The following is a 27,941-nucleotide window of genomic DNA, read 5'->3' as shown; positions in this document are numbered from 1 at the left end:
TACTAAAGAATTAAAAGAAGTAAAGCTTGTGAAAAAAGGTATTTGAATTTTTAAAAGTCTAAAATTATGGTTAGATACTTACAAATTGTGACTTTCTACTGAAACTGACTGTCTAAGGGGCATGTGTCTTCACTAAGGGGTGAAAAAGCCCAACTGTAAAGCCATGGAAATAGCTACAAACCTATAAATAGATACTCTGCCACTCCCTCACGGCAAAGAATAAATCCGTACCAAAATAAAAAGCTGGTTCAAGGAACTATAATTACTGAACACAATGTCAGAGCCAGGAGGGGCTTTGAGATTGCTTTCTTCCAGCTGTTCCCTGGTCAAGACAGGCACACAGGACCAGGTGGGAGAGCCTGGAAGCTGCCTGGGGCCATGCCATTCACTGAGAGTACAGTCAAAACTTAAGTAAAGAAACATAAAGCTAGAGTGTTTAAAACTGCTTAATGAGAATGCATTTTGATATGGAAGATTCTTACAAAGAAACTAAAGGAATTAATGTGCAGGTATCATAACAAAATTACCTTTTTGTAAACCTTTAAACTATAAATGCTGTTTCAAAATGTTTAAATGTTTCTTCTAACTACTGTGGTTATCCTATATTCTACATTTGTTGATTAGAAATGGGAAAATACTGTAATTCTTGGTAGATCCAAATACTCACTGTTGTGAAGAGAATTTTTGGTATGTAGAAGATAGCCTTACTATCTTCTTGGTTTTTAACAGAAAATAGGCTCCAAAGTGGAGAGCTTCGTCCACTTCCACATGGTGTGATTACTGTGGTATTGTTTCGTTGAGTAAAAACTTCGTAATAGAAAGTGTTAAGAAGCAAGTGGGCTAGTTCACTTCCTCGCACTCACAGTGACTCAAATGTCACTTCTATGTAAACAAGATGCCTAAATACACTGTTTCCTATCTCTCAATATGCTTTACATAGACATGAGGAGTAGAGCACAGTGGAAGATTCCTGCCTAGCATATGTGAGACTCTAAAGTCAAGTGTACACACACACACACTACCTCACCCCTGAGGTTGAATAGGGGGATAATAAAATGGGCGTGAGGTGATCTCCTGATCTTTTAACAAGAGGCTGAGAAGACTGCTTAGTGAGTAAGGCCCACAAGGGCCTAACCTCATCCCCAGCACCCACGTGAAAAGTAGAGCATGACTGTGCATGTACCTGTAAGTCCAGCCCTGTGTAGGCTAGAGACGACTGAGGCCTGTTGGCCATCCGTCTAGCTGAAATGGAGAGGCCTAGATACCGTGAAAGACCCTGACTCACGGAAGTAAGGCGGAGTGCTGAATGGGGCATCTGATGTCATCTGGCCTGTGTCTATGCACATGCACCTATAACACACACACACACACACACACACACAAACAGTAGCAGCAGCAGCAGCAACCACCACCACCACCAAAAAGGGACATATGAACCACAGACTTGTAGGCAAAGGTTTTCTTCCTTGTTTTACTTCCAGTGAGCTCAGTGGTTCAGCAGGTGGGTTGGTGTTGGTGTGTGTGTGTGTGTGTGTGTGTGTGTGTGTGTGTGCAGGAAGGAAGAAAAATAGTAGACACAGAGAATACAGTTTCAAAAAGGGATACAGATTCATAGTTATATAGGGTGTAACACCTGGAGGTGTGGCTGTCATCACCCAGAGGTGCTGAGACCAGGTGCTCCTCAGCCGCATCTTCACGCATGTTTTCATTCATCCCAGGCATTACTGTGTCTACGCTGCAGTAAGACTGAGGTGGAAGAGGGCAGTAGGGAGAGCCACAGTTCCTACGCCAGTCTTACCCATCTGTCTTTTCTCACAAGTGTCAGTCTCTAAAGTGACAGCTTTCCAAAAAACAGTTATGTTTTTTCCCCGATAAATTAATTTCTCTCATGGAGAATCCACAAATGAAGAGGCCCTTGAATCAAAATTTTACATTCCTTTCACATCAAAGTAGTTTTATACTCAGTAATTAACTTATGTTCTTCCTGTTTTGGAGGGTCAGATGCTGTCAGCAGTGTTTCTAGGTCAGAAGTGTGAACTCTTGCTGAGGAATAATGGCAAAGCCTCCTGACCATGGAAGTCCAGGGTCTGAACTTAGCACTAGAAAAAGTTCCAGGAGGAAAACATGTATTTCTTTGTGTATAAATTAATACATTAATTAAAAAAAATTCTACCAAGCTTGTGAGCTTGTATTACCACTTAATATTTTGATATAGATGAACACGTAAAACAAAGAAAGAACTGGTTTAAGAGTCTAGATGAGAATATTTAACTAGAGCCACTGGCAGAAATATAAAAAGAGATGACATCTGGGGATAAATCTCTCAAAACCAAACAAACTAAAAAAACTAATGTATGCACAATTATCAAAACAAGTATATATATACACACACACACACACATATGACAAAGGAGGGAAGAAGATAAAAATGGTTTCCTACAAAAAACAACTAAATACAAAAAATACGGTGTTAGGGAATGCTTAATTCACTCCACCTCTGATGCCAGCAATGTACTAACCAAAGTGAGGCAGATGCTGCAAGCCAACAGGACAGACCTAACCCATGGGGAGTTCAGGCAAAAGCTCCCACGCGAACACTAGCAAACTGGACTGAGCAGCATGTTAAAGAAGTAGAAGTAAACATGACCAATGTGAAATCTAAAGGGCTTTGACCAAACCTGAAGCTTTTAGAATGCTTTTAGAGCACCATGGCTCATGAAGGCCTGCAAGTTTGTTTTCCTCAAGACAGGTATACATGTTAGCGGCCTCCTCTCACTATGCAGTAATACTGCATGTTTAAAGATTAATTAATGAAAGGAAAAAAAATAGAGAAAAAAATTAAAGGAAAAAGTAAAATTTTCTTCAGATGACAGAATTTGGTATATAGAAGATCTTAAAAAATAGACAAAAACCTTTAAAGTCAACAAAATCAACAAAGTTGGAGATTACAAAAGTCAAAAGAAAAATCATCTGTATTTCCAAGTACTAGCTGAAAAAATAAAAAATTAAGAAAGCTATCCGACCTAAACCAGCAGCAAAAAACACCTAGGAATAAATGTAAATATGGAGGAATAATAACTGTGTGTTAAACACTACTAAGTGTTGCTGAGAATAAATTAAAGACAACTTAAATAAACAGAGAGACAACTCAAAGTCATGGACTGCGAAAAATGCTGTTAAGAGAACTCTACACCTGAAGGGAGGCACAGGATTTAAGGTCAACGCTATCCCATGGTAAGCTCAATATGGCTCTTGGTTTGCTGAGGTGGGAGTTTCTGTTTTTTTTGAAACTCAGTTGTCATGTGAATGTGTTTTTTGTTTTGGTCCTAACTGTGCGATGTGGGAATGTTCCCTTCCCTCCAACACAAAACAGCCACCGAGAAAAGACACATGGTACATGATGTTTGTCAGCTGGCAACTACCTCGTTCGAGGGGCATGTTTTTGTGATCTAGAAAACATCCTCACGAGAACTCTGAGAAGGGATAAAGAGAAGCCCATACACACACAGTGAGACAGCACTTTGGCATCTCTACATTTTGCAACGGTTTGCATCACTTTGTTGTTTTTCCACAGAGAAACACTCCAAAAAAGTTTTCTTGCTGCTTTGGAGGAGTGTTGCAGCTTCGGCAGACTTGCGAGGCTTGGGCGGAGTCTCGTCACTTTTGCTGAGTGGTGCTGCTGGTGCTGCTGGTGCTGCTGCTGGTGCTGCAGTTTGTTGCTTTGCTGTTTGACTGGACTGCTCATATCCTGACAACTGAGATCGGTAATCCCCAAAGAACCCCAAACCCCTTACCAGCAGGAAGTAGATAATAGAGGTCTATCACCCCTTTCCCTACTAATCTTCTTCCTAAATGGAAGGGGTGGTGGTGGAAGGGAGGCAGAGGTGTTTAAGAACCCTAAATAAAATAGGTGTTTGAAAAAGCTAAGCCTACAGTTTGCTTTTGTGGAACTAAGAAATCTTATTCTAAAATTTGAAGAGTTTCAAGTGATTCTGGATAACCTTAAAATTTACGTATGTCCAACCTGCAGCCTGCCAGCAGCATGGGACCAAGAATGGTTATGAATATAGCCCAACTTGAGCAACTTCAAACACTGTGAAAATTTTTTTTTCCAATTCATTTTATGTAACTTGGTTGTAGAACTCTCAAGTATGAATTTTGTAGATAATTATATCCCGTTATAATTGTCAAAAGGCTGGACATATCTGTTCAATAACTCATTTTCTGATTTCAAAATTTACCAAGACCCCTGTCAAAACAAACAAACAAACAAACAAACAAAAGGCCGCACTGAACAAAACCCTGTGGCGGCATCTGAGGGGCCAGACTCCAGATACACGGACTAATCCAGACTCCAGATATACGGACTAATCCAGACTCCAGATACACGGACTAATCCAGACTCCAGATACACGGACTAATCCAGACTCCAGATACACGGACTAATAAAAGAGAACAGAGGTCCCAGAAATGAACTCTACTCCACTTGATTTCTGAGAAGGTTGTGAGGATCATTCAACGTGGGCACCTTCTCAAGAAATGGTGTTGGAAAAATGACTATTCACAACTCAGAAGTATAAAGCTGGATACATATATAGACTTCAAGACTAAAACTTTATGATCTTAAAAGAAAATATTGGGGCAAATATTTATAATCTTGGAAAACTGACAACAGGTTTTTCAAATGTGATACCAAAAGCACTGGCAACAAAATTAAAGATAGGTGAGTGAGATATGAAAGGAAAATTCCTGGCCTTCACAAGGATATCTTCAGGAAAGTAAAAGATAACTCACAGAACAGGAAGAAATAACTGAAAAATGTGTGCTTTATAAGGAAAGATTAAGAATCATAAAGAACCCTTACAATCCAAAAACAAAAAGACATTATTAAAACTAGAAGAATGTTTACGTGAATAACTATTCTTCAAAGTAGGTGTACAAAACAAAGCAAAATCCAACCAAACAAAAGATACTCATCGGTAATCGCTAGTAAATTCATGTATAACCTACAATGAACTCTGTCTTCTGGCCTATTAGAATGACCATAATGATGATACTGACGGTAACAAGTGTGGCAAGGATAAAAAATTCTCACACATCACTAAGAATTTAAAATAGTGCAGTTGCTGTGAAAAACAGCTCAGGGGCTTCTCAGAAAGTAAAATACAGAATGATGTCTGACCAGCAATTTCACTCCTAGTGTATATACACTCCAAAGAGATGGAAAGAGAAATGCAAACATGTATGGACACCAATACTCACTGCAGCAGTATTCACACTGTTCAGTCACAACAGAACATTAGTCAGCCATGAAGACAGACTCTGAAAATGTTATGTTGAAGAAATACGCCAAACACAAGATATAAATATGAGATGGTTGCACTTATAGAAAATATCTAGAATAGGGAAATTCATAGATTCAGAAAGCAATCGAACAGTTATGAGAAGCTTGGGGGGAGAATGGAATTACTTTTTTAATGAGTTCAATTTCTGAAATAGTAAGACAATTTGGAAATAAATCAATATAACTATTGTTTTGTGAATGCAACTGATGCCATAAAGAGGTAAAAAAAAAACCAACATGAATTGTACTGAGTCTGAAAGATAGATCATAACATGTTATTAAATATTCTTTTAAACTAAGCTGATAAGATGCCCGAGTGGAGACCCGGGACCTACTGAGAGTGGCCTAGCACTGCTTACCTTCAGAATTCCTGTCAGCTTAAGGGGCTTGTGGGAGTTCCAGGTTCAATCCTTCCGAGTTTTAAGTGTCATCACTGCAGTTTCCAGGGTCTGAATGAGGCTGCAATGTCAACAAACAAAAGCAACCTACATGCGCCTATTTCCTTGCTGAAGTTCTTAACAAAAGGTCCCTAGACTCCCTAAAAAGAATTTTAAATAATGACCGCATGTATCCCTTTAATTTTTATGTGCAAGAATCAAAATTACTGACAGCTAACTATGATCAATTTGCAAATCAAATTGACAAATCTGATACGTCACAAGCAAAGAAAGCTACATGATCCGACTCCATCAGAGCCGGCTAACCTGGTCAGCACAGACATAAAACGCTGCCCCTTTCAGCACAGTGAGCACTCATTACTTCACAGCGACGCCATGCGAAGAGAACAACCCAGTGTGTACAGCTCTCTTCCCCAAGAAAGGCGACTCAGCAACATCACATTTTATACAGCATGGAGATTTAGTTATAAACTTCAAAACAAAATGAAGGAATTTTCACATAATATTTATAACCTTCAAAGTACAAGATTAATACATGTCTGTCAGTTAGAAATAACAGCAGTTAGGCTACAGGGCTTAACATAAAACCAGTTGACAAATGTGAAAAGCAGTAGTGGTCCAATATTCACCATTACACATGAATCTGTTTCTTCCAGAACTTTTTTTAAAAAAATTAAAATTTCAGTATCATGAAATATTAAAATAACATCCCCGAACATGCCACAATCACTATTCACAAATAAAGTTAAAATGAAATATACAAAAACTCACTTAATACTGTTAAATAATAACAATAAACTACAGGATTTCCTGAACAGAAATGAGAGGACCCTGAATGTTTACAGTGAATGGCAGGACAAAAATTAAGTTATAACTATTTTCATGATATAAGGCAAAAACTTACATGACCATTTCAAAAATATACCAATTAAGATTTATAGTTGTAAGATGCACTAACCAATAGTCCTTAAAAATGAACACAAATGCCTAAAACACTGTTACCAACACCAAAGTGTTTGTGATGTTCAAGGAGATGCATAATTCAAGTTACACTAGTTAGTGTCTCTGATGAGCAGATAATACCCACAATGCTTTAGAGCAGTCTTCTGGGTTCTTATTTCTCATTTCTAATTCATCATGGCTCATTTTAAAGACAGTACAGCTTTCAGCTGATTCCAAGTGAATGTTATTGAAACACACACAGCCCACAAATGAAAGAAACTGTTCCTCAAAATGAAGTATCATCTAATAACAGAAATGTGCTTAAGACACACAGCAGCAAGGCCTTTCCTGTTTGAGTGACTCACATGGTTAAATCTTCACTAAAAGCACAGTGTAATAAGAGTTAATTAAGTGTAGTAGCACACAAATATGCAGTAGCCATTTCTAAGATGAGGAATAGGTAAAAATAAATAACGTGGAGTTTTAGTTTATTGGTGTCTGATACTCACTTGCTGGAATCAACTCCTGCGTTGCATGCTTCCTAAACGCACTGTGCTGTCAGTGTCTCAGCTACTCTATTGGCCAATGTTTCTAAGAAATTATATGCAGCACAAACTGAAGAGTGTTCAAGACGGCTCACTTATTTTACTGCTAAGCAAAGCTAAATATACATTCCAGGAAACACTGTAGTTTAATTTTTAAAAACAAATGAACAAACAAAATGCAGCAGTAAAACAATTTGTGAGGAGAAACAGATGCGTTCACATATAATAAAGCCACTGCAACTTCTTCAGGCATTCAACTGTTGTGTTAAATAAACAGACAGTAGTTCTTTAGCAGCAATGATTCCGCAATAAATAATGCACTGTGTTTCTCAGTCCTGCACAAACCTGCAGCTACAGTTACGTTGATAGTTGTAACCTACTGGCTCTACTGGCAGAGAAGACCTTAAAACCAACTGTACAAAAAAAAAAAATTGTCACACTGTGACAACAGATATAAAAACAATCTGTAGGTCTGAAATAAAAAGACTCCACTGTGAAGAGGACAGTGTAGACACACGGAGATCCCAAGTCCAGCACAAGAAATGACTGCCTTCAGCTCTGAGTCCATGGCTGATAAGAAAGGCTGGGGCTGGGCTTGAAACCATGTTACCAGACTTAAAAGAGCATGCTCTGTCTTCTGTTCTTCCCATGTCCTAAAATATAAAGTCATCTTATGAGGCAGTTCAAGGTTCAGTTTTTATCCCATATACAGTACTTGGTGACTCTAGGAAGCTAATGTTCCCACCAGCAAACGCTAATGTTCCGCGGTAAGAGTGATCAGCACTGTCTTAAATGACCCTGGTGTTGACGGGGTCAGTCTACAGCTTCTAGGCTTCGAAGTGAAGAACCTGATGACTAGGCAAGCACAAGCTGTGTCTTCTGCCTCAGGTGCCAGGGATGGCGTGTGCAGTGATCAAGCCAGGCCACTTGTAAAAGGTCTCTGTGCCATCTGCAGTCAATGATCCCTGACTTGACTGAGTCAGATCTCTCTGAGGATTTACTGAGCTGCCCACATCATACAGAACAGTAGGGTAAGTATGTGCAATTTTAAACATACAGAGTTGTGGGATGCACTGTACATTGGTTTTTACATCAATAATTTTACTGATCAATCTGTAAGCCCAAAGCTTGGTTCCACGCAAAAATTCATGATCGACTCGTGAAATGGTTTATGACAAACACACCTGTCTCTGGATAGGAAGAATTTCGAAAACCAGGGTCCTTTTGCAACTGAATCTCTTTCAAACTGAATATTGATACGCCTAAAATGGACAGACAAGAAAAAATTCACCAGATATTAATGACAAATCTTTATCAACTATAATTATTCAAAAAGCATACAATGACTATCAAACACCTATACTGTGCTCCCAAGTTTACAGCCCTGCTCAAAGATTTCCTGTTTGTTTCTATGTTCTAATCAGAAAACGAAATGAAGTTATCCCACTTCATAATGGTTCTCTGTCTAACTCTGTCTTAAAAAAAATTATCCAAGCAGTGTTCCTTTGAAAAAAATTGTTTCAGGACTAATTGGGGTTGGGAGACCCCAATGGCTTAGTCAAAATGGATTACTCAGTTCTTATTCTCCATGACCTTTGTCCCTTATGATGGCCTGAAGGAATCAACTGTTAAATAATCTTCAGATACTTTCAGTAAACAATGGAGTAGATATACAGAAGAGTAACTAAATCAAACAGAAGCTTGGTCTGATAATGAAATACTATCCCTTCAAAGAAATGAAGGTACAGTAGCACACATCTCTAATGTAAGCATTTGGAGGACGAGGTCTTGCGGAGCACCATACACTGAAGGCCAGCTGCTTTACACAGTGATTTCTAGGCCAGCCAGGGCTACAGAGGAAGACAATGTCTTTAAAAGGACTTAGGAAAAAATACACATCACCTCTCATTTCTAATCTCTGTCACAGACAGTTTTTCATTAAAGAAATAAAAACAAATTCTACATGAACTCTTGAGGCTTTTCTAACAGGCTTTGCCACTGACTTGTTACATGAACCTCAGCTAATAAAGACTATCTAGTAAAAAAGAATGGGGAAGTAATAATAACTCTCATGGCTAAGTTCCCAAACATTCTCCTATTTCCCCACTCATTCTATTTTAAAGTCAAGCATTACCTCAGGCCCGAGAAAATTTCTATTCTAGTGATTTTGATAATGGCATACTAATTTCTTAGGGATAGTACAGCCAGAGTGACCACAACAAAAGAAGACTATCTTGGTATCTTCTCAGGAAGGAAATGCACTTTCCTGAAGAAACCATCTTGTACTTTGACTGTGCCTCACTAATCTTTATAGAAACCCATTCGTGCATATGTGTATACTACTATTTTTATTAGGCTGGCCAGTGAGCTCCTGGAACCCTGCCATACAGTGGGGTTATAGATGTGCATGACATGGCCCAGCTTTTCCCAAAGGCTGGGATCTGGACTCAGGTCTGCAGGCTTGTGCAGTAAGCACTTTGGTTAAGTGGTCACCTATCCAATCTAGAAATTCTCTTTTAACCAATAAATTGAATCAGATTATGCCTAAAGATTACATCATCAGCATAGTCCAATCTAAATCAAGTGATATTAATGACTCACACCCAAATGTTACTGACTTCTTAGTGAGTAGAGGCAGTGTACTCAATGTTGAAAGACATAAATCAAGAAAAGAGAAACCTTCCTTGGAAAAATTATGATCTAATTACAAAAAAGGACTAAAATTTTAGGCATAAAAATCAATAACCATCTCTTCTTCAATTCCTAAACCTTTTAATCCTCGATCCTAGACAAAAGAAAACAATAGGGGACAGCTTGAGAGTGTCTTACTTTCTGGTAAAGCATGTATTCTTGGTCCTAGACTTCGGAAGTACACGTGTTTCATGGCCTCTTCTGCTGGAACCCTTTTCTTAGACTCATACTGTAAAAAAAGCAAAGAACAGCTTCATTAGCCTTTTCTCTAATTATTGTAAAAGGCCAAAAAATAAATTAGTATTTAGAACTATTTTTAAAAATTCTTGATTACTTAATATGACAATTTTTCTAGCATCAATTCAAAGCACTTGAAGTATGGGGATAATTCTATCTCAATTCCACATTTCCTAGCTCAGCCTCCTTAAAAAAAAATCCCTTGTATTTCTCTGAAGTGATGAAAAATTAAAATATTCAATCTTTAATGTTACTTTTCCTTGTGAGCAGCAATGTGCTGGTGGAAATAGGGCAATGCCTTTACACTAGACTCTCTCTCGACAACACGCCCACTGGCTCTTTTCTCCTAAATGATACAACTTAGGCTTATTCAAGATGTTCATGCTTCCAATTCCAACAGACAATACATGAATCACGACTATTCTAGGCTTAGGCTAACACCCCAACTTCAAGCCGTGTGTGTGTGTATATGCATCTGTGTGTCTATGTTGTTTTGTTTTTACAATTAACGTTCTAGCCAATGAGACTTGGAAAAAGTCCTTGCTTTCAAGATGTAAGAGTGTTAATGTGGCTGGTGCCTCTCTACCTTCCCTCTTCTTCCTGCTCTGGAGAAAAATGAGAGTGACATTTGGAAGTGCAAGGCAGCAAGCATAAGGAAAAAGAGAACATGAAAGCATGAACTGAAAAAAACATAAGCTTACTGAAGCATTTTAGAAGGCGCCATAAATAATCTTGCTGTCATTAACAGTATTTGAGGGGGTTATTATTGATTGTTTTCCCCTATTATTGATTCTGTTTTTCCCAAGAGGAAAGTGACAATGATCCATTTAACATTTATAAAATGTGATGTAACTTACCTGAAGAAATTTTGTTATCAACTCAATTCCTTCAGAATCTAACCTAGAAACAAAAAAATACAACAAATTGAAACAAATGTCCATTATTCTTTTATCTTAGCTGATAGAAATTTTTCAGGTAATTTTCCAAATGTTTCTATTTGCCAAATTTAAGTTCCCTAAAATAACTACTCTTACTGCTTTCAAAGACCCAAATCTGTTTTAGCCCTAAAAAGCTTATCTTGTCAATTGCTTGAGAATAAATCATAGTTTGTTTTTGGTATCCAAGAAAAATTAATACTATACAATTCTTAAACTTAGAATTCTATTCCCCAAAATAACCTCTATTATATGGAAAGTTTAAATAGGACACAAATATTCAGTGTGCCAATAAAGGTAGGCACACCAAAATCCTACTGTTTTAGTATACAAGTAAAAACATTGAGACAATGACCCCAAAATGTATCAATGGCATTAAAATAGTGACAAGCCATCAAGAAAATCATATCAAATAACCTGGTAACCAATGGTTACTGTAAAGTATTAAGTTCATAAAACTTAAGACCAATGACATATCTAATAAGATTCCTAAACAGAAGTGTTATCAGAGCCTTCATGGATCTATCTACAGAACCTCTAAAATTCCAATATTTCACATCTCAATTCTATTTACATACTTTGATGATTCTTGGCCATTGATTTATAAAATTATGTCAAAGGAAGGAATATATGGAATTAACTTACATCACACACTACTGAAAACTATCCTGCCTCAGTCCTGAACCCTTCCTGTGCAAGTGCTTCAAAAGTGTTTGCTGACTGGCCCTTTCCACTTAAGAAAAGAGTACCTGGGTGCATGATTAATTAGAGGTTGTGGCTTATATTTTGGGAAGTTGTAGTTCTTGAATTCATCATTTGAAGAAATACCAGGCCAAGTTTCCTGAGATGGAGTTCCTGAATTAAAAGAATAAACTCATGATAAGCATTTAAATTATATACGTGCAAACATATACAGACAGGCAAAATTAGGAAAATAGCTTAAAGAATAATACACTTTTATTAAATGATTTAAGTATTTCAATTAAAATTAAAATGATTGTGTGTGTGTGTGTGTGTGTGTATGTGTGTGTGTGTGTGTGTGTGTGTGTGTGTGTGTGTGTGTGTGTGTATTTAGGGATACCACATATATCCAGGTGGATTTGGGGACTATGCAATTGTGCCATAATTATGAAAAGCCTTTTTTCTATCTCTATGATACCATCCATCTACACTAGGAATAGTACGTAATAAAACAAAGAAGGTCAAATTTCTTTCATGAAGCCTTTATGAAACCAGCTCAATGAAGAGTTACTTTGGAAGATGTACCCTATAACAACTAAGCCAACTGCTATTCTTATCAAAACAGCCATGCATGCATGTACATACACACGCTTTACAGACAATCAATTGCACGTGTGAATCATGGGAAAAAGACTTCTTACCTAGTAGTCGAAATATTAAGTGCAGTTCATCTTCTACAGTTGACCCTGGAAACAGTGGTCTTCCAGAAGCCATTTCAAAGAAAATACAGCCAACTCCCCTTTAAAATGCATCATAAAAAGAAGAAGAAAAAATATTCAATCTATTTACATATTAGGTAGCACAAGAATATTTTTCCTCAAGTTGTCTTTCTAGTGAATTTTAGACCAGCCTACCAGAAAATTTTCTGCAAAGATATTTTTTAAACCCGAGAAGTTGCTATCTCAACTTTCATGTTACTAACTCATTTCCCCACTTAAAATGTTAAGCTTTCTTTTATATAAGGTCCTCAAAGAATAAAACAATACTTAATTGGTGATGGGTGATTACTATGGTAATCTAGGAGATAACAGTGGCAGTGATAGCACAGAGAGAAGTGAATGAATGATTCATGATTCTGAGACAGGAAGTAGTGATTACAAGCCGAGGGCTGCTGCTGGTGGTGACTTGGGTAAGAGAAGGTGAAGGTGGACAAGGGCTCAGAGAATATACATGATCATTTAGGAACTACAAGGTACATACATGATTAAGACACAGTACTTCTATAAGGGCTCACAGCAAGTACAATTGCACAAAACTGAAAAGACCACACTGAAATGGCACATTGTAATGGAGAGCAATATGATGGTTCCTAAACATTTTAAAATAGAATTGATAAGACTTTCACTTTTAGGTAAATCTGCAAGTAGCATCTTGAAACAATACGTCCATCCACAGTCATAGCAGCATCATTCCCGTAGGTGAAGGAGGAAGAACTCCAGTGCCTACCATTGATGAACAACAGCTAAACAGACCATGCTGTAGATTCACAATGACTCAAGGGAACTGTGTACAGTGTGGATGAAGCTGAAAGCATTGTGGTACATGAGAAAAGCTGAGTATGCCCGTAACAAAAAAGACAAGTACACCAAGATTTCACTTGCATGAGGTACTTGGAGCAGGTAAATTCAGAGACAAGAAGTCGAGTGCTGATTACCAGGGAACAAATAAAAAGATAAAATGCTTTGTCTAACAGGTAAAATTTTAGTTAAACATAGTAAAAAGTTCTGAAGTTCTAAAAATGGATGGCAAAGATAGTTGTACAACAATGCAAGGAGCCTAATATCTCAAAACCACACAAGTAATTAAAATTATAAACTTTATCTTATATATATCTTATCAGAACTTAGGAAAAAGTGTCCTACAAAATGAGATTATATGCAATTTCTCAAGACAGTAACAGAAACAAGTATTTATCAACATAAGGAGTACATAGTAAATACAGCCATGGTTCAGAGAAAGCAGCTGCCTCTGAAGGCTAGGGCACACCCAGGAAAGGACTGATAGCAAATTGTTTGGAACTGCTAAACATAGACCCTCTTGGGTGAAGAAAGGCATGTCAAATGGATAGACTGACATGAACACTTAAGCAGAAAGTTGGGAGAGTCAGCCTAATTTCAAAGAATATCAAGTAGAACAATTTTGCTAAAAGAGAACATCTGTGTTAAGAAATAGGCTGAACTAAGTGGAAAAGGAAGTTTATAGACGTCTATGAAAATCTCAAGAAAATGCAATTTACACTACAGGCAATGATTGTGTTAGCAACTCGCACAGGGTCACGGTCACGGTGCTGTGTGGGCTGGGGAGAAGGAACAGTGTTTGTTGCCCAGCATGAGAACCCGAGTCAGGGCTCTCAGCATCCATGTGCACAGTGCTAAGGGGCTGCGGCAGGTAGAGCACAGGTCCTGCTGGCCAGCTAGCAAGGTTCAGTGAAAGACTCTCAAATAGATGAAAACATTTTCCTTTAAAGTGAAAAGTGATATCTGAACACACCTCATGTTGACCTCTGGCCTCTGTATGTGCATGCATATATAGGTGAGCACACTTGTAGACACACACATGTATACATACACACATAACACACACACAGACCCATAATAATGTATAAGAAACAGATCTTTGAAATTTTATTTTTAATTTTTAGACCAAATTAAAGTAGGTATATTTTACATATTAAAACAATTTACTATCACTGTGTCAGCCTCCTAATGATGACGTGAAGGCACAGGCTGACGATGCAAATAAGGCAGACAGTCATATATAGTCATTAGTGGCAGCCTTGATATCTAAAGCTAAATAGTTTTGTTTCCATGCCTCAATTCTTAATCATTGCCCCTACACATACTAATGCTTTAAAACAGTTCTTTAAAAATTAGTCGTTCTCAGTCCACCCTGTTGAGACTATAGTCTTTGGAGACTATAAACGGCCAGGACAAGGACAAGGATATTTACCACATGTCAATCTGTGTGGAGTACTCTGAGGAACCAAGAAGCACATCAGGTGGCCGATACCACAGTGTGACAACTTCATTTGAGTAGGTCTTTGTGGGAACTGACTTGGCTCTGGCTAGTCCTTTTTGGAGAAAAGAAAACAAGAATTAAATACACTGAGATCCATTAATATGCTGAATTTCTTAGCCCCTACTGTCACCATGGCCCATTCGAAGCGATGGCAACTTCACAGCATCCTGAAACGTCAAAACTGTAGTTTTACAAATTTTGTTGAGTGCATGTAGTCCAGGGCCAAGTCAATATTAAATAATTAAACTAAACACAGTAATTACACAGCAAGAGACTAAGCTGGTGCAGTCTGAGTTAATCGAAACTTGAGATATTTTCTGTCTGTTGATGAGTCATAATGCCAGAATTATTTCCAACTAGAATTATCCCAAAATAGGTCAGTGACACTGAGACATGGTTTATTTGCTACAGCTATAAACTATTTATCACCGTTTAACCCAAATTCCACATTTATTTGCTATACCATTTTTTGTTTTAAATTAAAAAAAACCTCAAAATCATTGGTCTATAGCCAGTTGATTTTACTGGCAATTTTCTTGAACTTATTTAAAGATTTCCCTGGAATAAAATCTGGTGGTCTGTCCTTTCTTAGTGTCTTAAGTAACATGGATAACTTCAGAGTAAGAGGACTTGTTGATCTGGGATAATAACAACTCCTGTAAACAAATGTCTGCCCTGTCAATCTTGTGTGGACTCCACTTGCCCAGAAAGACAGAACGGCTAACAACTGTTTTGCTTTGCTACTGGTGGGGAGTTAGGACCCCTAAGCGTCTAAATTGTGGTCAGTAGGTTTACATCTCAAGAAACGTAACCTTACTTTCACCATACATTTTGTTTCAAGTAACAAAGTTGTTTAGGCTAAGATTGTTGTTATGCATAACTTTATGTCTCTTATTAAAACACTAAATAAGATGTCATAAAATGGTAATTCAACACTTCATTTCATTAGTGTAATGTTGACACTATTTTAATTACAAATTAAATAAACTATCACGTCAAACAAATTATTTTTCCATACATTTTGGTAATTAGAAAGATGTAGGGCTGCTCTCTGATTCCTCTTCCACAGTTTTTTGAGACAGAGACACTACATAGCCCTGGAACTCACTGTCTATCCTACATAGCCAGGCTGGCCTCAAACTCAGAGATCTTCTGCCTCCTGAGTGCTACTTCTAGATATTAAGAGCAGATTAGAGATGACGAGGCTATAAATCTGCTAAAACTTAAACCATTAAAGCAAACTGCCAGTTATAACTTCCTCAGTACTTTACTCTTCTGTTCTGAACTGAGATGTTTATCCTGTAAGGCTCAGGATTCAAAATTAGAATTTCAGAATTTTTTATAAAATTATACAAGCACTCCTTTCCTAAATTAACAGTGTTAATACTGTTACACAGTATTTATTTTAAGTCATTTTCTATCATTAATGGAAGTATATACTTTTGTTTGTATTTACTAAATGTCTGGATTTCATTGATCATAATAATAGAATTTTGTTTGTTTGTTTGAATTTTGAGACAGGCTATCTCTGTGTAACAGCCCTGCCTATTTTGGAACTTTCTTTGTAGATAGACCAGGCTGGTCTTGAATTCACCTACCTCTGCCTTCCAAATGCAGGGATTAAAGGCATGTGCCACCACACCCAGCCTAATAATGGAATTTTTAAAGGAATTAAGAATAATTTAAAAAGGGTAGGGATAGAGTTCAGAGACAGTGTTTGCCTATCATACTCAAGGCTCTGACTTTGATCTCCAGCACCACCAAGGTCAAAAAAAGGAAGAATCAACCCACAGTGGAAATATTTAAAATTAAATGACACTCATTATTTGAAGCCATTCATGTATTTACTATGTAACCAATAAAAAAGAGTAAATGCCAAACAGCAGAAACATGATGATTATATTAAGAGATTTGCTTTCTTGCTTTCTGGAGGTTAAAGGCAAAATTTTAAAGTATTAAATTCAAAGCATTCTCAAATAAAATATTTCCCATGGCCTTTAAAATACCCTTTACATAATTCCTCTGTCACTAACATTCATTTTGGACTTAGGGTAAGGAGGAATAAAAGTAGCTTGGCAAAGAGAGAAGAAAAAGGAGCAGGGACTAGTAAGGATAAGAGAAATAACACAAATGATGCCCAAGGAGCAGTTGTGTTAAGTAGTTATGCATATGTAAGCATATGAAATTAACCTGTATTATCATTTAATCTCGGGTAGCCAAACAGCAAATCCCTTTGAAACAAATGATAAAGTACTAAATAAACAAATGTTCATGAATAGTCAGGGCAAATTCACTATTCATAATAAATTTTTAACTTGTCACTAACAGAAAGCTTGAAAAAAAATCTCCTATTAGTGAAATGTATTAAACAGTCCTAAAGTAAAGCTGGCATGACTTATAAAAATTTACAGATACTAATGGCAGAAATTGTATTGGCACTTAAAAACTAAATGTATTAAAATATTCAAATTTAAAGTATATAACACAAAAAATTAAAGCTACTCTACAAAATGTTCTTTCATTATTAAAAAAAAAATTACCTCCACAAGCAAAGAACACATAACTTAATTTTCAAATTGCATAAAATCAGATTGGTTAAAGGGATACACAAGTACAAGTTAAGTCACCAAGCATATAATAAAACAGACAAATGGGGTGAGCATATGCAAGAGGGCCCCCTTTCCAAGGCAGAGTCTAGGTCTCAGGCCCTGGCATAATCCTTCCAAAATTATTAAAGACCCCAAGTGCTTTTATTTATGTAGATGACTGATATTTACAGTATTTCCAAGTTAAAACTGAGAAAACTTAAAAGGATGATTTAGAGATTAAGAACAAGACTCAGTCGGGTGCAGCAATACTGTCCTATAATCACATAATCAAGAGACATTCAAGTCAGGATGATCATGAGTTTGAGGACAATGTAGGCTACACAGCAAGACCCTGATTCAAACACAAAAACAACCCCAATATCAAATGCCCACCAGTCAAAATCGGCTGTCTCCAATAACATCTTTTTTTTTTTAAATTCACAATCCTGACATTGCTTTTTTTCCAATAGCATTTTTGTAAAGAAGTTATTTTCCAAAGCAAAAAAAAAAAAAAAACAACAAAAACAAAACAACAACAACAACAAAAAACCAGAACCAAAACCAAAAAACAATGGCCCTACGTTTCTATTAATTAAATTTTATGTTACTAAAGGACAACTGGATTTCACATTTACTTTCTGCATTTGAAGTGCTGTGAATTACTGTTTTGACATATCACAGTATATGCAGGACGTGTCAAATGTGTAATAGCTCATACACATATGTCAAGTATAAATCACACAAACATCAAGCAGGAAAGCAGAAACACCCAGAGCCTCTTCTGAAATGTGGCCCATCTTACTTATGTGGCTGTGCGAGAGCCAGAACTTATGTAGTAGCTGACAATGTACCAGTGACCTGCTCATACTTCCGTTACAGTTCATTGTTCTAGCTAGTGCTTTAATTGGATCTTTTATCCCAGCATGACTCTACAGTACCATTTCCTGGTAATTGGGGAAATACTGGTCTTTGACTTATATATTATAAATAGCTATTTATTTCTCCAGAATATCAAAAAGTCCTATTTGTCACCTGTGTTGTCTCTAAATATCAGCAAGTCAGTAAATAAAGTAAAAGTAGCAGATCCAAATTTTCAAATTCTAAATTTTGTTTGACCACTTGAATAATACTGACAAAATACTTTTGATTGTTTTCCTTTTCCCCCTTACTTGCATATTTATTTGTGTTATATTATAGTGAATTACATACGAATATATATTAACTCAAATGTTATTAAATACCAATTCACTTTTTAATTTTTTGAAAAAAATATAATTACATAATTTTCCTCTTTCCCTCCCTCCATCCAACTCCTCCCATGTTACACATCTTCCCCCATGCTTGCACTCTCAGATCTCAATTCATGGCCTCTTTTTCTTTAATTGTATATACATACACATATATGTATATATACATACATATATGTTGTATATGTTTATATTGTTTACACAAATATAAAATTGTGTACAGAGGTAATTTTTTTAAATTTTTATTTTTTTAATATTAATCACAGGTTATTTACTTTGTATCCCAGTCATAGCCCCCTTCCTCATTCCCTCCCAATCCCACCCTCCCTCATCGCCTCCCTGTCCCTTTCCAAGTCCACTGCTAGGGGAGGTCCTCCTCCTCTTCCATCTGACCCTAGCTTATCAGGTGTCTTTAGTACTGGCTGCAATGTCCTCCTCTGTGGCCTAGCAAGGCTGTTCCTCCCTCGGGGGTGAGAGGAGGTAAAGGACAGAGCTATATTCTTAAATATATAAATACAATCTGCTCAGTTCAAATAATGTTACCTGGATGTATATGACGTCAAGGTTGACCACTTGTCCCCTAAAGTCTTAGCAGTGAAGAATACATCTGGCTCTGCCTTGAATAGCCCAAGAAACCAGTGTTTCCTAAGGTGTTGAGTCATCAGTGCAAATAGTGACATGGGAAAAGGCAAGGAACACCAGCATGAGTCCGAGATGCGTTTTATTTTTACGAGACCCTGGAAAGTCTCATAAACCATAGAGGTCTGAAGAGGATGCCTGGGAACCCATGCATGAGTGTTCGTCACTAATAACCATCATAAACCATCCACCTAAATTCTATCACCTACCTAAACCTCAGAGAAAACTTCAAAACCCACATAAAAGTAGTGACACACTGTGACAATGGCTGTTATTTTTTTAACTTAGTATTTATGAATATCTTATCTCTCCATACCAAAGTCAGCCAGCTTTAGTTCTCCTCTTTCATTAATGAGGAGGTTCTGTGGTTTCAAGTCCCGGTGCAGTACTTTTCTTCTATGGCAATATGCCAAACCACGGAGAATTTGGTACAGGAACAGCTACAGAAACAAACGATAAGCAGTCTTAATGATAATGTAACGGGCTTTGCTATAAAGGAAAATCAAGAAATTAAAGACCTGTAAGGACACATCCTTTCCTCTGAAAATTGCTTTCTAAATTTTATTGTTTATTGTTCAATTTAAAGAACCAGCTAGGTTTTAACCTAATGATAACCAGAAAAATAAATACTGCAAATAAAAATTTGAATAATAACAGTAAAATAACAATAAAAATTTGTAGTAACAACCAAGCAAACCTTGCCATAGATTTTCTCCTTCCAAAACAAACACGCCTGCCCCTGATTTGGCGCAGCATCACTTTAAAAGGGGCATGAGAATTGGTGGTTTTATAGAAGAACCAAGGTATCAGAAGAGAAAGGTGCTGTGCAGCTCTGGCAAAGTACTTGCTATAAAAATACTCTACCCAGCTCCTCACCCACCTCCTGGGCACTTGACTTTCAGCGCCTCCTACGCACTCTTCAAAATCCACTGTGACTCAGAAAGGGTCCCTGGCACTATTCTACTCTGAATGACTGAGGAAAAGTGATCCTTGTAACGTTAATGGCCAAGGGCTTTTGTGTATTTTAGAATAAAGATTCAGAAAGCATTCTGATTCTTTGTTGTTAGCAAAAAGAGTCTTCATAGAGATGATCCAAAGCAGTCTTTAAGCCACCGAGGGCGACAATGCAGAAGATGAGTGACAGGCCTGAATGACTTCTGAGAAGTAGTTTCCAGAGCTGGCATTTCTATGCTCAGAAAACTCTAGAACTACTATTTCAGTATCTGCCAGATTTTACCTTGAAAAAACTTTGTCTAATTTTAATAGATAACGATGTCTTTTCCACCTTACAGCAGCCATATGGACCTAACTTAAAAAGCACGGACTTTGCAACCCTTTATCAAATTATGCCAAGTAAACTCTTTATCCTCTTTCCAAATTATTTCTAGATATAAAAGTAGAGAAAAATAGAACAAAAATATACAAATGTTATTCATGATATATTAAGATAAGATGAAATATAAAAAGCCCCCTATAGAACACATAGAGATCCATTCAGAGCCAGTATTAGCCCATTTTCAGAGCACTCTGTAACAGAAAATGGCTTTCCTCTATGAATATAGAGGAAACTTACTACTTAAAGGAAAAAAGTTAAACTTAGAAATGTCTCAACCACGCACACGACACACTACCTTTTTCAAAAATAGGTTTCTAGGAACTGTTAATTTTACATAAATAAATATACCAGCCTCGTAAGTAATTTTCTAATTGGCTGGTATACTTACTTGGGCACTACAGTCCGGCTGTGCTTACATAAGGCTTAATATTACATGTAAAACCTACCTTTACATTGTGCATACTCATGATGTTCCCACAGTCATCCATGTATTGTTTCAAGTCTTTGTCCTGAAAAAAATACAGCACTTTACCATGTGACAGTTTGGGGAATATATGACTGATTAATCTGAGAGAATTTTAAAAAAATATTTATTTATATGTTGGGGGTACACACATATGCGCCATGCATGTCGAGGTCCAAGGACAACTCAGGAGAGTTGATTCAATTCTATTTAAGTTCCAAGGATGAAACTCAAGTTGTTGGTCATGGTGGTAAACACTTTGATCCATGCAGCCATCTCACCAGCCCAATGACACTTTAATGTTTAACACTAAGTTGCTTTTCAAGGAAATATTAATCAATAATTAAGCAACAATATCCCTGGGGCTGTTACAAGGTCCACTACTATACATGAAAGTAAAATCTATAATAAAGTAATATAATATAAAATATTATATTAAAGTAAAATAGAATGCTAAATTTTATTAAATGCTTACCAGATACTCAAAGACCAGAGTCAAAGATTTATCTGTGTGAACAATGTCATGCAAGGTTACTATATTTGCATGTTTTAAATCCTTTAACAGTGAAACTGAAAAACAAGAAAGAAAGGAAATTACTTAGTCTATGGTAGGTGGCCAGTTGTTATAAAAACCTGAAGTTTTGCACCTGAGTGACTGTGTATAAGATAAAGCCCAAAGTTTACAGCAAAATGGACAGTGGAAAAATAAGGGTACTGATTTCTTCTTAGGTGGTATGGTATGGGTTTGAGACTGTAATTCCTGAAACTGGCCTCAATATTACTACCCTGCATCTTCTTATCTTTCAACTTCATGTCAACTATTTGAAATTCTGAGACCAGCTTTGATATATAGAGTAGGTGCCTTTTTTCCCCCACTGAGTTTTTGTGCTTTATCTTTGGCTCCCCTGCCCCACCATTTGTTTGTTTTTGTCCTATTCTGGTTTGTTTTTATTTTATCGTATTATTTTTTTAAATGTCTATTGGTATTTTAATGAGACAGAAAAACAGTGTGGATTTGGGTGGGTGAAGAAGAAAGAAGTATCTGGCAGGGTGGGGGTGGGGGTATATACTGTATGTGCTGTATCTAGTCTCAATAATAAAAACTTAGATTTTTAAAAATAAAATGGTCATGTTTATAAGGAATTTGCTTTTTATATTTGATAAAATTTATTGAGTAGCTAATGTACAGTTGCCATGGTCTCTGCATAAAAAATACATAAAATTCTCCTAGGTCAATATTTATCTGTCAGAGATTTTTAACAGCTTCATAAATATTTCATTATAAGCTATACAATAAGACAATTGACTAATTCCTCTTTGCTGAATATTTTGGTTTTAGAAACTAACATTTACAAGATGCAAAAATGGCTTCCAGTCATTGTCTCTATACCTGAGCACTTTCAATAAACGCTTGTCTTGATTTAGCCTTAACTGTTCTATATAAACACTGTACCTTCTCTTATGGCTGTACAGGGGGCACCTTCTTCATGCTCCAAGCGGATCTCTTTTAATGCCACCAAATTCTCTGTCAATTTACTTCTTCCTTTATATACTGTTGCATATGTACCCTATAAAACATGTTTTGAAGGCATTATTAAAATGTGATAGTCACAGGCATGACCATGCAGGCCTTTACTTCTAGCACTTGAGAGGCAGTGGGAGGAGGAAACCAACCTCCTCATCCACACAGTGAGTTACAGGGTAGCTGGGGATACATAGTAAGGCTCTGTCCCATGGCTCTTTGATCACCTCACCCTGGTGGGGGTGAGGGGAGCAGCCTTGCCAGGCCACAGAGGAGGACAACGCGGCCAGTCCTGATACGACCCAATAGGCTAGGGTCAGAGGGAAGGGGAGGAGGACCCCCTCCATCAGTGTACTGGGCATGGGAGGAGAAGAAGGAGGAAAGGTGGGACTGGAAGGGGATGAGGCGGGGGCTACAGCTGGGATACAAAGTGAATAAACTGTAATAAATAAAAAAATAAAAAGCATAAAGAGCCTTAACCTCAATTTCTAACATCTATGCATGTTAAACTTTATCTCATTTAAAAAAAATCATCTTATCCAGTTTTTCTTAGGCAATGTCTTAGTTCTATATGCACAATAAGCTTATTTCTACCACCCTATGGTGTTTCTGAAGTATAAAAAATGGATTTCCTTTATTAGTGTGTTATTTCAGATTAACAACTGGATCCACGGATTTAATACCAAAGGCACTTAGATAATGATGTATAAAAACCACGGGGCACTAAGCACTTTCAATGAAAATGTATTGTTAAATGTTCAACCACAGAATCCTGATCCATGCCTTCATACTCAGAATCTGTGCACATTAGCCCTCCCTTAAAAAAGCTCCCTTAAAGCTTTGCAAGTTGTTTTTCTGCCCTTTCTTACTGTGGATGGTAAGCTATTTTTAAATTAACAGCAGTACAGGCAGAAGAAGCAAGTTCCAGGAAGCTAGAGCCTTACGAATTTTCTTACCTTTTATGAAACACTTTTATCTTTATAGATAATTCTCTGAACTCATACGACTTCCATACCACAACAGATTCTGAAGGTAAAGAAGTAGATGCCTATTCCACTACTCACAAAGCAGAGCATTTGTGCTTCAACAAAAGATTAAAAATTTACTAAAATATTAATTTCATCTTAACTGATGGAAGGTTTCGCGGACTATGACAATTTATTCCATCTAGTTTTGCTCTCACTTCAGAATTAGTATATCATCTTTTAGATAATATCTGCAACCTTTATTTTTCTAAGTTTGCAAAAATTATGGCCTAATTGAAAGTTTAGATAACAAGAAAATGTCTCACTCTTTGAAATAAGAGTATACTCACCTCTCCAAGCTTTTCCAATTTGATGTAGGTTTCCATTTTCCCAAACCCAATTTCTGACTGAAAGCAAACAATTTTGAATTTAGCATCTATTCTGAAAACTTTAGCTCTTCTTTAACGTTTAATTCTATTCTAAAAAAGTATGATGTTGTTGAACAGCTGTCAAGTTTTAAAGTGCATTTGATATTAGAGAACATCCTTAAAATACCGAAGTTTATAATTAAAAGTCTACATAAGAAACAGCTAATCTTTGGCTAGTGAACATACAAACCTCTACAGCTTTCAAGTACCACAGGCACTTAAAACACTGACAAATCTGCAGAAGCCCCTCGTAACAACTGTTCTTAGACTTGTTATAATGATGCGAAATGTCATGCTAAAAACACATTACAATACCACTAAATTTGGTTTTAGCAAATCAGGATTTTTAGTCACAGGTGGTATTATTGAATGACTAAGTATGGTGTAGTTTTTTTTTTCCACTCCTAATGATTGTTTATATGCACATAGTATTTTTTATGAAAGAAAATTCAGGTTTAATAACCATATCTACCTTATGTATGACTCAGTATTACGGCCTTAGTTTTTACTATCAATAATGATGAAAAATAAGGTAAAATTATGGAAATATGTTCCAAATACAAGTGAAGTTTAAAATTTCAATTTAGAAAATGCAGTAAACATCCCAGTATCTGGTGTGTGACAGCCAGATTCTGAGTTATCTATTATGTAAAAAGTTAATGGCCAAGGTCATACAAACTATATCAGAATGTTTTATGCATAGGTATGCTAAGAATTCAGACATTTTAATTCAAATGACAGTGAATTTTTCTTGTCCCTTTTTACAGAGAGACCAACACTACATTGAGAATAAATTCAAACTAGTATGAACAAAATGGAAGGCATCATTAAAATACTTTAAAATATCATCATCAATAATGAAAGGCACATGGGAAAACATTAAGGAACATGTAAGGTAAGAACTTTTCCCTCTCAGAACAGTGACTTTTTTTCACTCATCTTTTTTTATAGTGAATGAACGCTACCATACCCCGGAAACATTCAATGCATTTGGTCCAGTAGTGACTATGACAAAAATACTGAGGTTTGCTTTAAAGATTATATAAGGTGCTGACAACAGACTAAGGACTATATAAACAATTTTTTAAATTATCATAACACCAAGTACATATGGGATAAAATGTAACAGATGCATCAAAAATTACAGACTCACTCTTTTTTTTCAGTCACTCTTCAGAAAATGAAATACAGTAACATTATTAGACTATTGCACACACATGAACACAAGTTCACAAACACATTTAGATACCACATATACACACAAAGTAGCCATAGTCAACAACAATTGTGTATGTCAAAATATCACTAGAATTTAAATATTCCTCACAAACACACAGATACTTTGGTGATAAATATGCTGCTTACTCTAAACAAAGCATATTGTATACAAGTATTGAAACCACATTGCACCTCATAAATACACGGAATATGTACCAATTAAAAATAAGCATTTATCTAAAAGAGAAAGTGAACAGTCAACTGCAATTATTAAAGTTCTATTGAACAACTAGTTAGTCTATAAAATAAACAGCACTACTGAGGTCCATCCATGCAGCAAGCCTGAAAATTCAGACCGTAGGACTTACACTAGTGCACTGGCTGTCAGAGCCTAATTTAGAAAATAAGACACACAAGCCCATGCCCCTTAAGGAATTTTCAACTTAGTGGTCTCAATGACCACATTCAAATGCAACTATCAGTGAATTTTTAACTAGTTTTTAGAATCTGCTTTCATTTTTATCTGTGAACATGACAGATTAGCAATCGGCAGTGTGTTGACGTTCTCCTACAGAAGTTACTCAGAGGACGAAAGACAAAGCACGTTTACACAACATTTACCACGGACAATGCTAGGTGCTGAGCACAGTGAAGTCAGATGCCAGTCCCACTTTAATGAGTTAACAATCTGCACCGAATCTACCTCAGCTCGTTTTGATATTAAAAAATACTAACAGGTATTATAAAAAGGATTAGAAACTGCTTTAGTAGCCTTACATTTTAATATAATATTATGACTCCATAATTTGCTCTTTATACAAATAAAGATTTTTGTGGTAATTCAGTCCACGAGAATAATTTATTTTGTGACTTCATTACTTCAAGAAATAACTTCTCAAGGTCTAAGCAAATTCCTGTTCAAATGACCCTTAGAGCAAAAGCATGCAAATATTAAAATATTATAAATAAAATAAATTATAACTTATGTCTGCCTACAATAGTATAACTTGTAAGTGATAGCAAGCACTATGGGAGATTTCTAGCTTACTTTGGATCTACTAACAAAACCAAAAATCATATACAGGAATGGTTACAGAAGCACTCTTTGATAATAGTCAAAGACTAAAAGCAAGCTTAAACCCCATCATCATGAGAATGGATAAAGTATAACACAAGCAAAAAGGATAGTACATCTATACAATTGTGTTCCATACAGCAACAAGAACAGACTATGACTACATGCAACAAAATAAACGACACTCACAGACTTAACAGTGAACAAAATAAGGTAACTACAGAAAGAGTTTGCATACTTACATACATGCTCTGATTTTATAACATTATATAAGCTTTGTATAATAAATACAAACTTCTTGTATATTTGTATAAGTACTTTCCATAACATATATTCATAACTACATAAAGTTCAAAAGATTAAGTGAGAGTGGTAGGAAACAGGTTTAAGTATTGTAGAAAATGTCTGTAATCCCAGCACTCAAGGAGGCTGAGTGAAGTGGACTGTGAAGACAGCCTGAGTTACACTATAAATTCTAGGGTAGCAAGACCCTCCCTCAAAAAAACAATGCAAGTATTGAATACTTTAGAAACAAACAAGAGCATGTTTATGAATAATGAGAAGACTCAGATAGAAAAGCACACTATGCAAAGAGTATAATCCAAACAGTATGGCCATGTGTGTAAAACTAATCTCTGTTATCAGAAAGCAGGTAAGCTGAGGAATAAGGGGTAGTAAGAAAAGAGAAAAGTAACAGAAAAGTGTCTAAAGCTTTCATTTATTCATCTGGGTACTGGTTACACAAGTATGACAACCACACAAATACATGAGCTGTAAAATTAGAGTCTGGGCACTCCACTGTAAAATCTAGGATTATTAACATATGGCTGTACACCAAGCACATATGGTGCCTATATATTCAGAAGATACATTCAAAAATAAGCTATAACTTAAGTCCTGCTCCAATACACCCTTTAAGTACAAAAAATGGTAATATGTAGACAATAAAGCAATAAAACTAAGTGAGTGACATAAAACTTACATATAGATTTCAGGGCTAGGGATACAACTAGCACATGCAAATCCCTGGGTTTAAGAAAGGTGTGAAAAGGGAAAGTAGAGAAAGAAAGAAAAGGGAGGGAAGGAGATGGGGGGAAGGTAGGAAAGGACAGAGAGAAAGACAGGGACAAAGGGAACGGATGAAAGAACAAGAAGGAAGAGAGAGCAACAAGCTCCGGCAACAAGCTGTCCTCACGCCCAGTGCAAGGCCAGAAACTTACTAAGGAAGCTCTGCGGGACCTGCGGCTCATGGGCTGGTCGAAGGGTGGGCTGCTGATCTGCAGCTTCTCCAGGTAGCCATCAGGTATCCTGATGTCTGCGGGCAGTGACAGCCGCTTATTCAAGTCCTACGAACCCAAGAGACCAGGGCGTCAGACTTCTATAGACATGGGGCACAGGCCCGTCATTCTTTAGTGATAAGTAACTGAAGTTTGCTCACAGTTACTTAAGGCAGAAATCACAGACACTTAAGGCAAAAATAATATAATCAAAGGCTGGAGAGATGGCTCAGAGGTTAAAAGCACTGGCTACTCTTCCAGAGGTCATGAGTTCAGTTCCCAGAAACCACATGGTGGCTCATCAACCATCTATAATGAGATCTGGTGCCTTT

At 36.7% G+C, this 27,941-nt stretch overlaps 1 protein-coding gene across 1 annotated transcript in view; it reads right to left on the bottom strand.

Moving 5' to 3' along the window:
* Window positions 1-6,183: 6,183 nt before the first annotated feature.
* Cdk17 (cyclin dependent kinase 17) overlaps window positions 6,184-27,941 on the bottom strand; it is a 78,723-nt gene continuing 56,965 nt past the window's right edge. Inside the window, exons 5-17 of the mRNA XM_060377922.1 lie at window positions 27,553-27,678; window positions 23,962-24,018; window positions 22,578-22,692; window positions 21,600-21,694; window positions 21,108-21,170; window positions 19,642-19,765; window positions 14,783-14,903; window positions 12,475-12,572; window positions 11,842-11,947; window positions 11,015-11,057; window positions 10,059-10,149; window positions 8,414-8,491; window positions 6,184-7,882 (exon numbers count right to left, since the gene is read on the bottom strand). Of these exons, the coding sequence (XP_060233905.1) occupies window positions 7,845-7,882; window positions 8,414-8,491; window positions 10,059-10,149; window positions 11,015-11,057; window positions 11,842-11,947; window positions 12,475-12,572; window positions 14,783-14,903; window positions 19,642-19,765; window positions 21,108-21,170; window positions 21,600-21,694; window positions 22,578-22,692; window positions 23,962-24,018; window positions 27,553-27,678 (1,155 nt within the window). The 3' untranslated portion in view covers window positions 6,184-7,844. The remainder of the gene's footprint in view (window positions 7,883-8,413; window positions 8,492-10,058; window positions 10,150-11,014; window positions 11,058-11,841; window positions 11,948-12,474; window positions 12,573-14,782; window positions 14,904-19,641; window positions 19,766-21,107; window positions 21,171-21,599; window positions 21,695-22,577; window positions 22,693-23,961; window positions 24,019-27,552; window positions 27,679-27,941) is intronic.

The sequence above is a fragment of the Meriones unguiculatus genome, chromosome 2 (assembly GCF_030254825.1).
Source record: "Meriones unguiculatus strain TT.TT164.6M chromosome 2, Bangor_MerUng_6.1, whole genome shotgun sequence".
In the NCBI taxonomy this organism is placed as follows: Eukaryota; Metazoa; Chordata; class Mammalia; order Rodentia; family Muridae; genus Meriones; species Meriones unguiculatus.
This window is presented reverse-complemented; position numbering and strand designations above follow the sequence as displayed.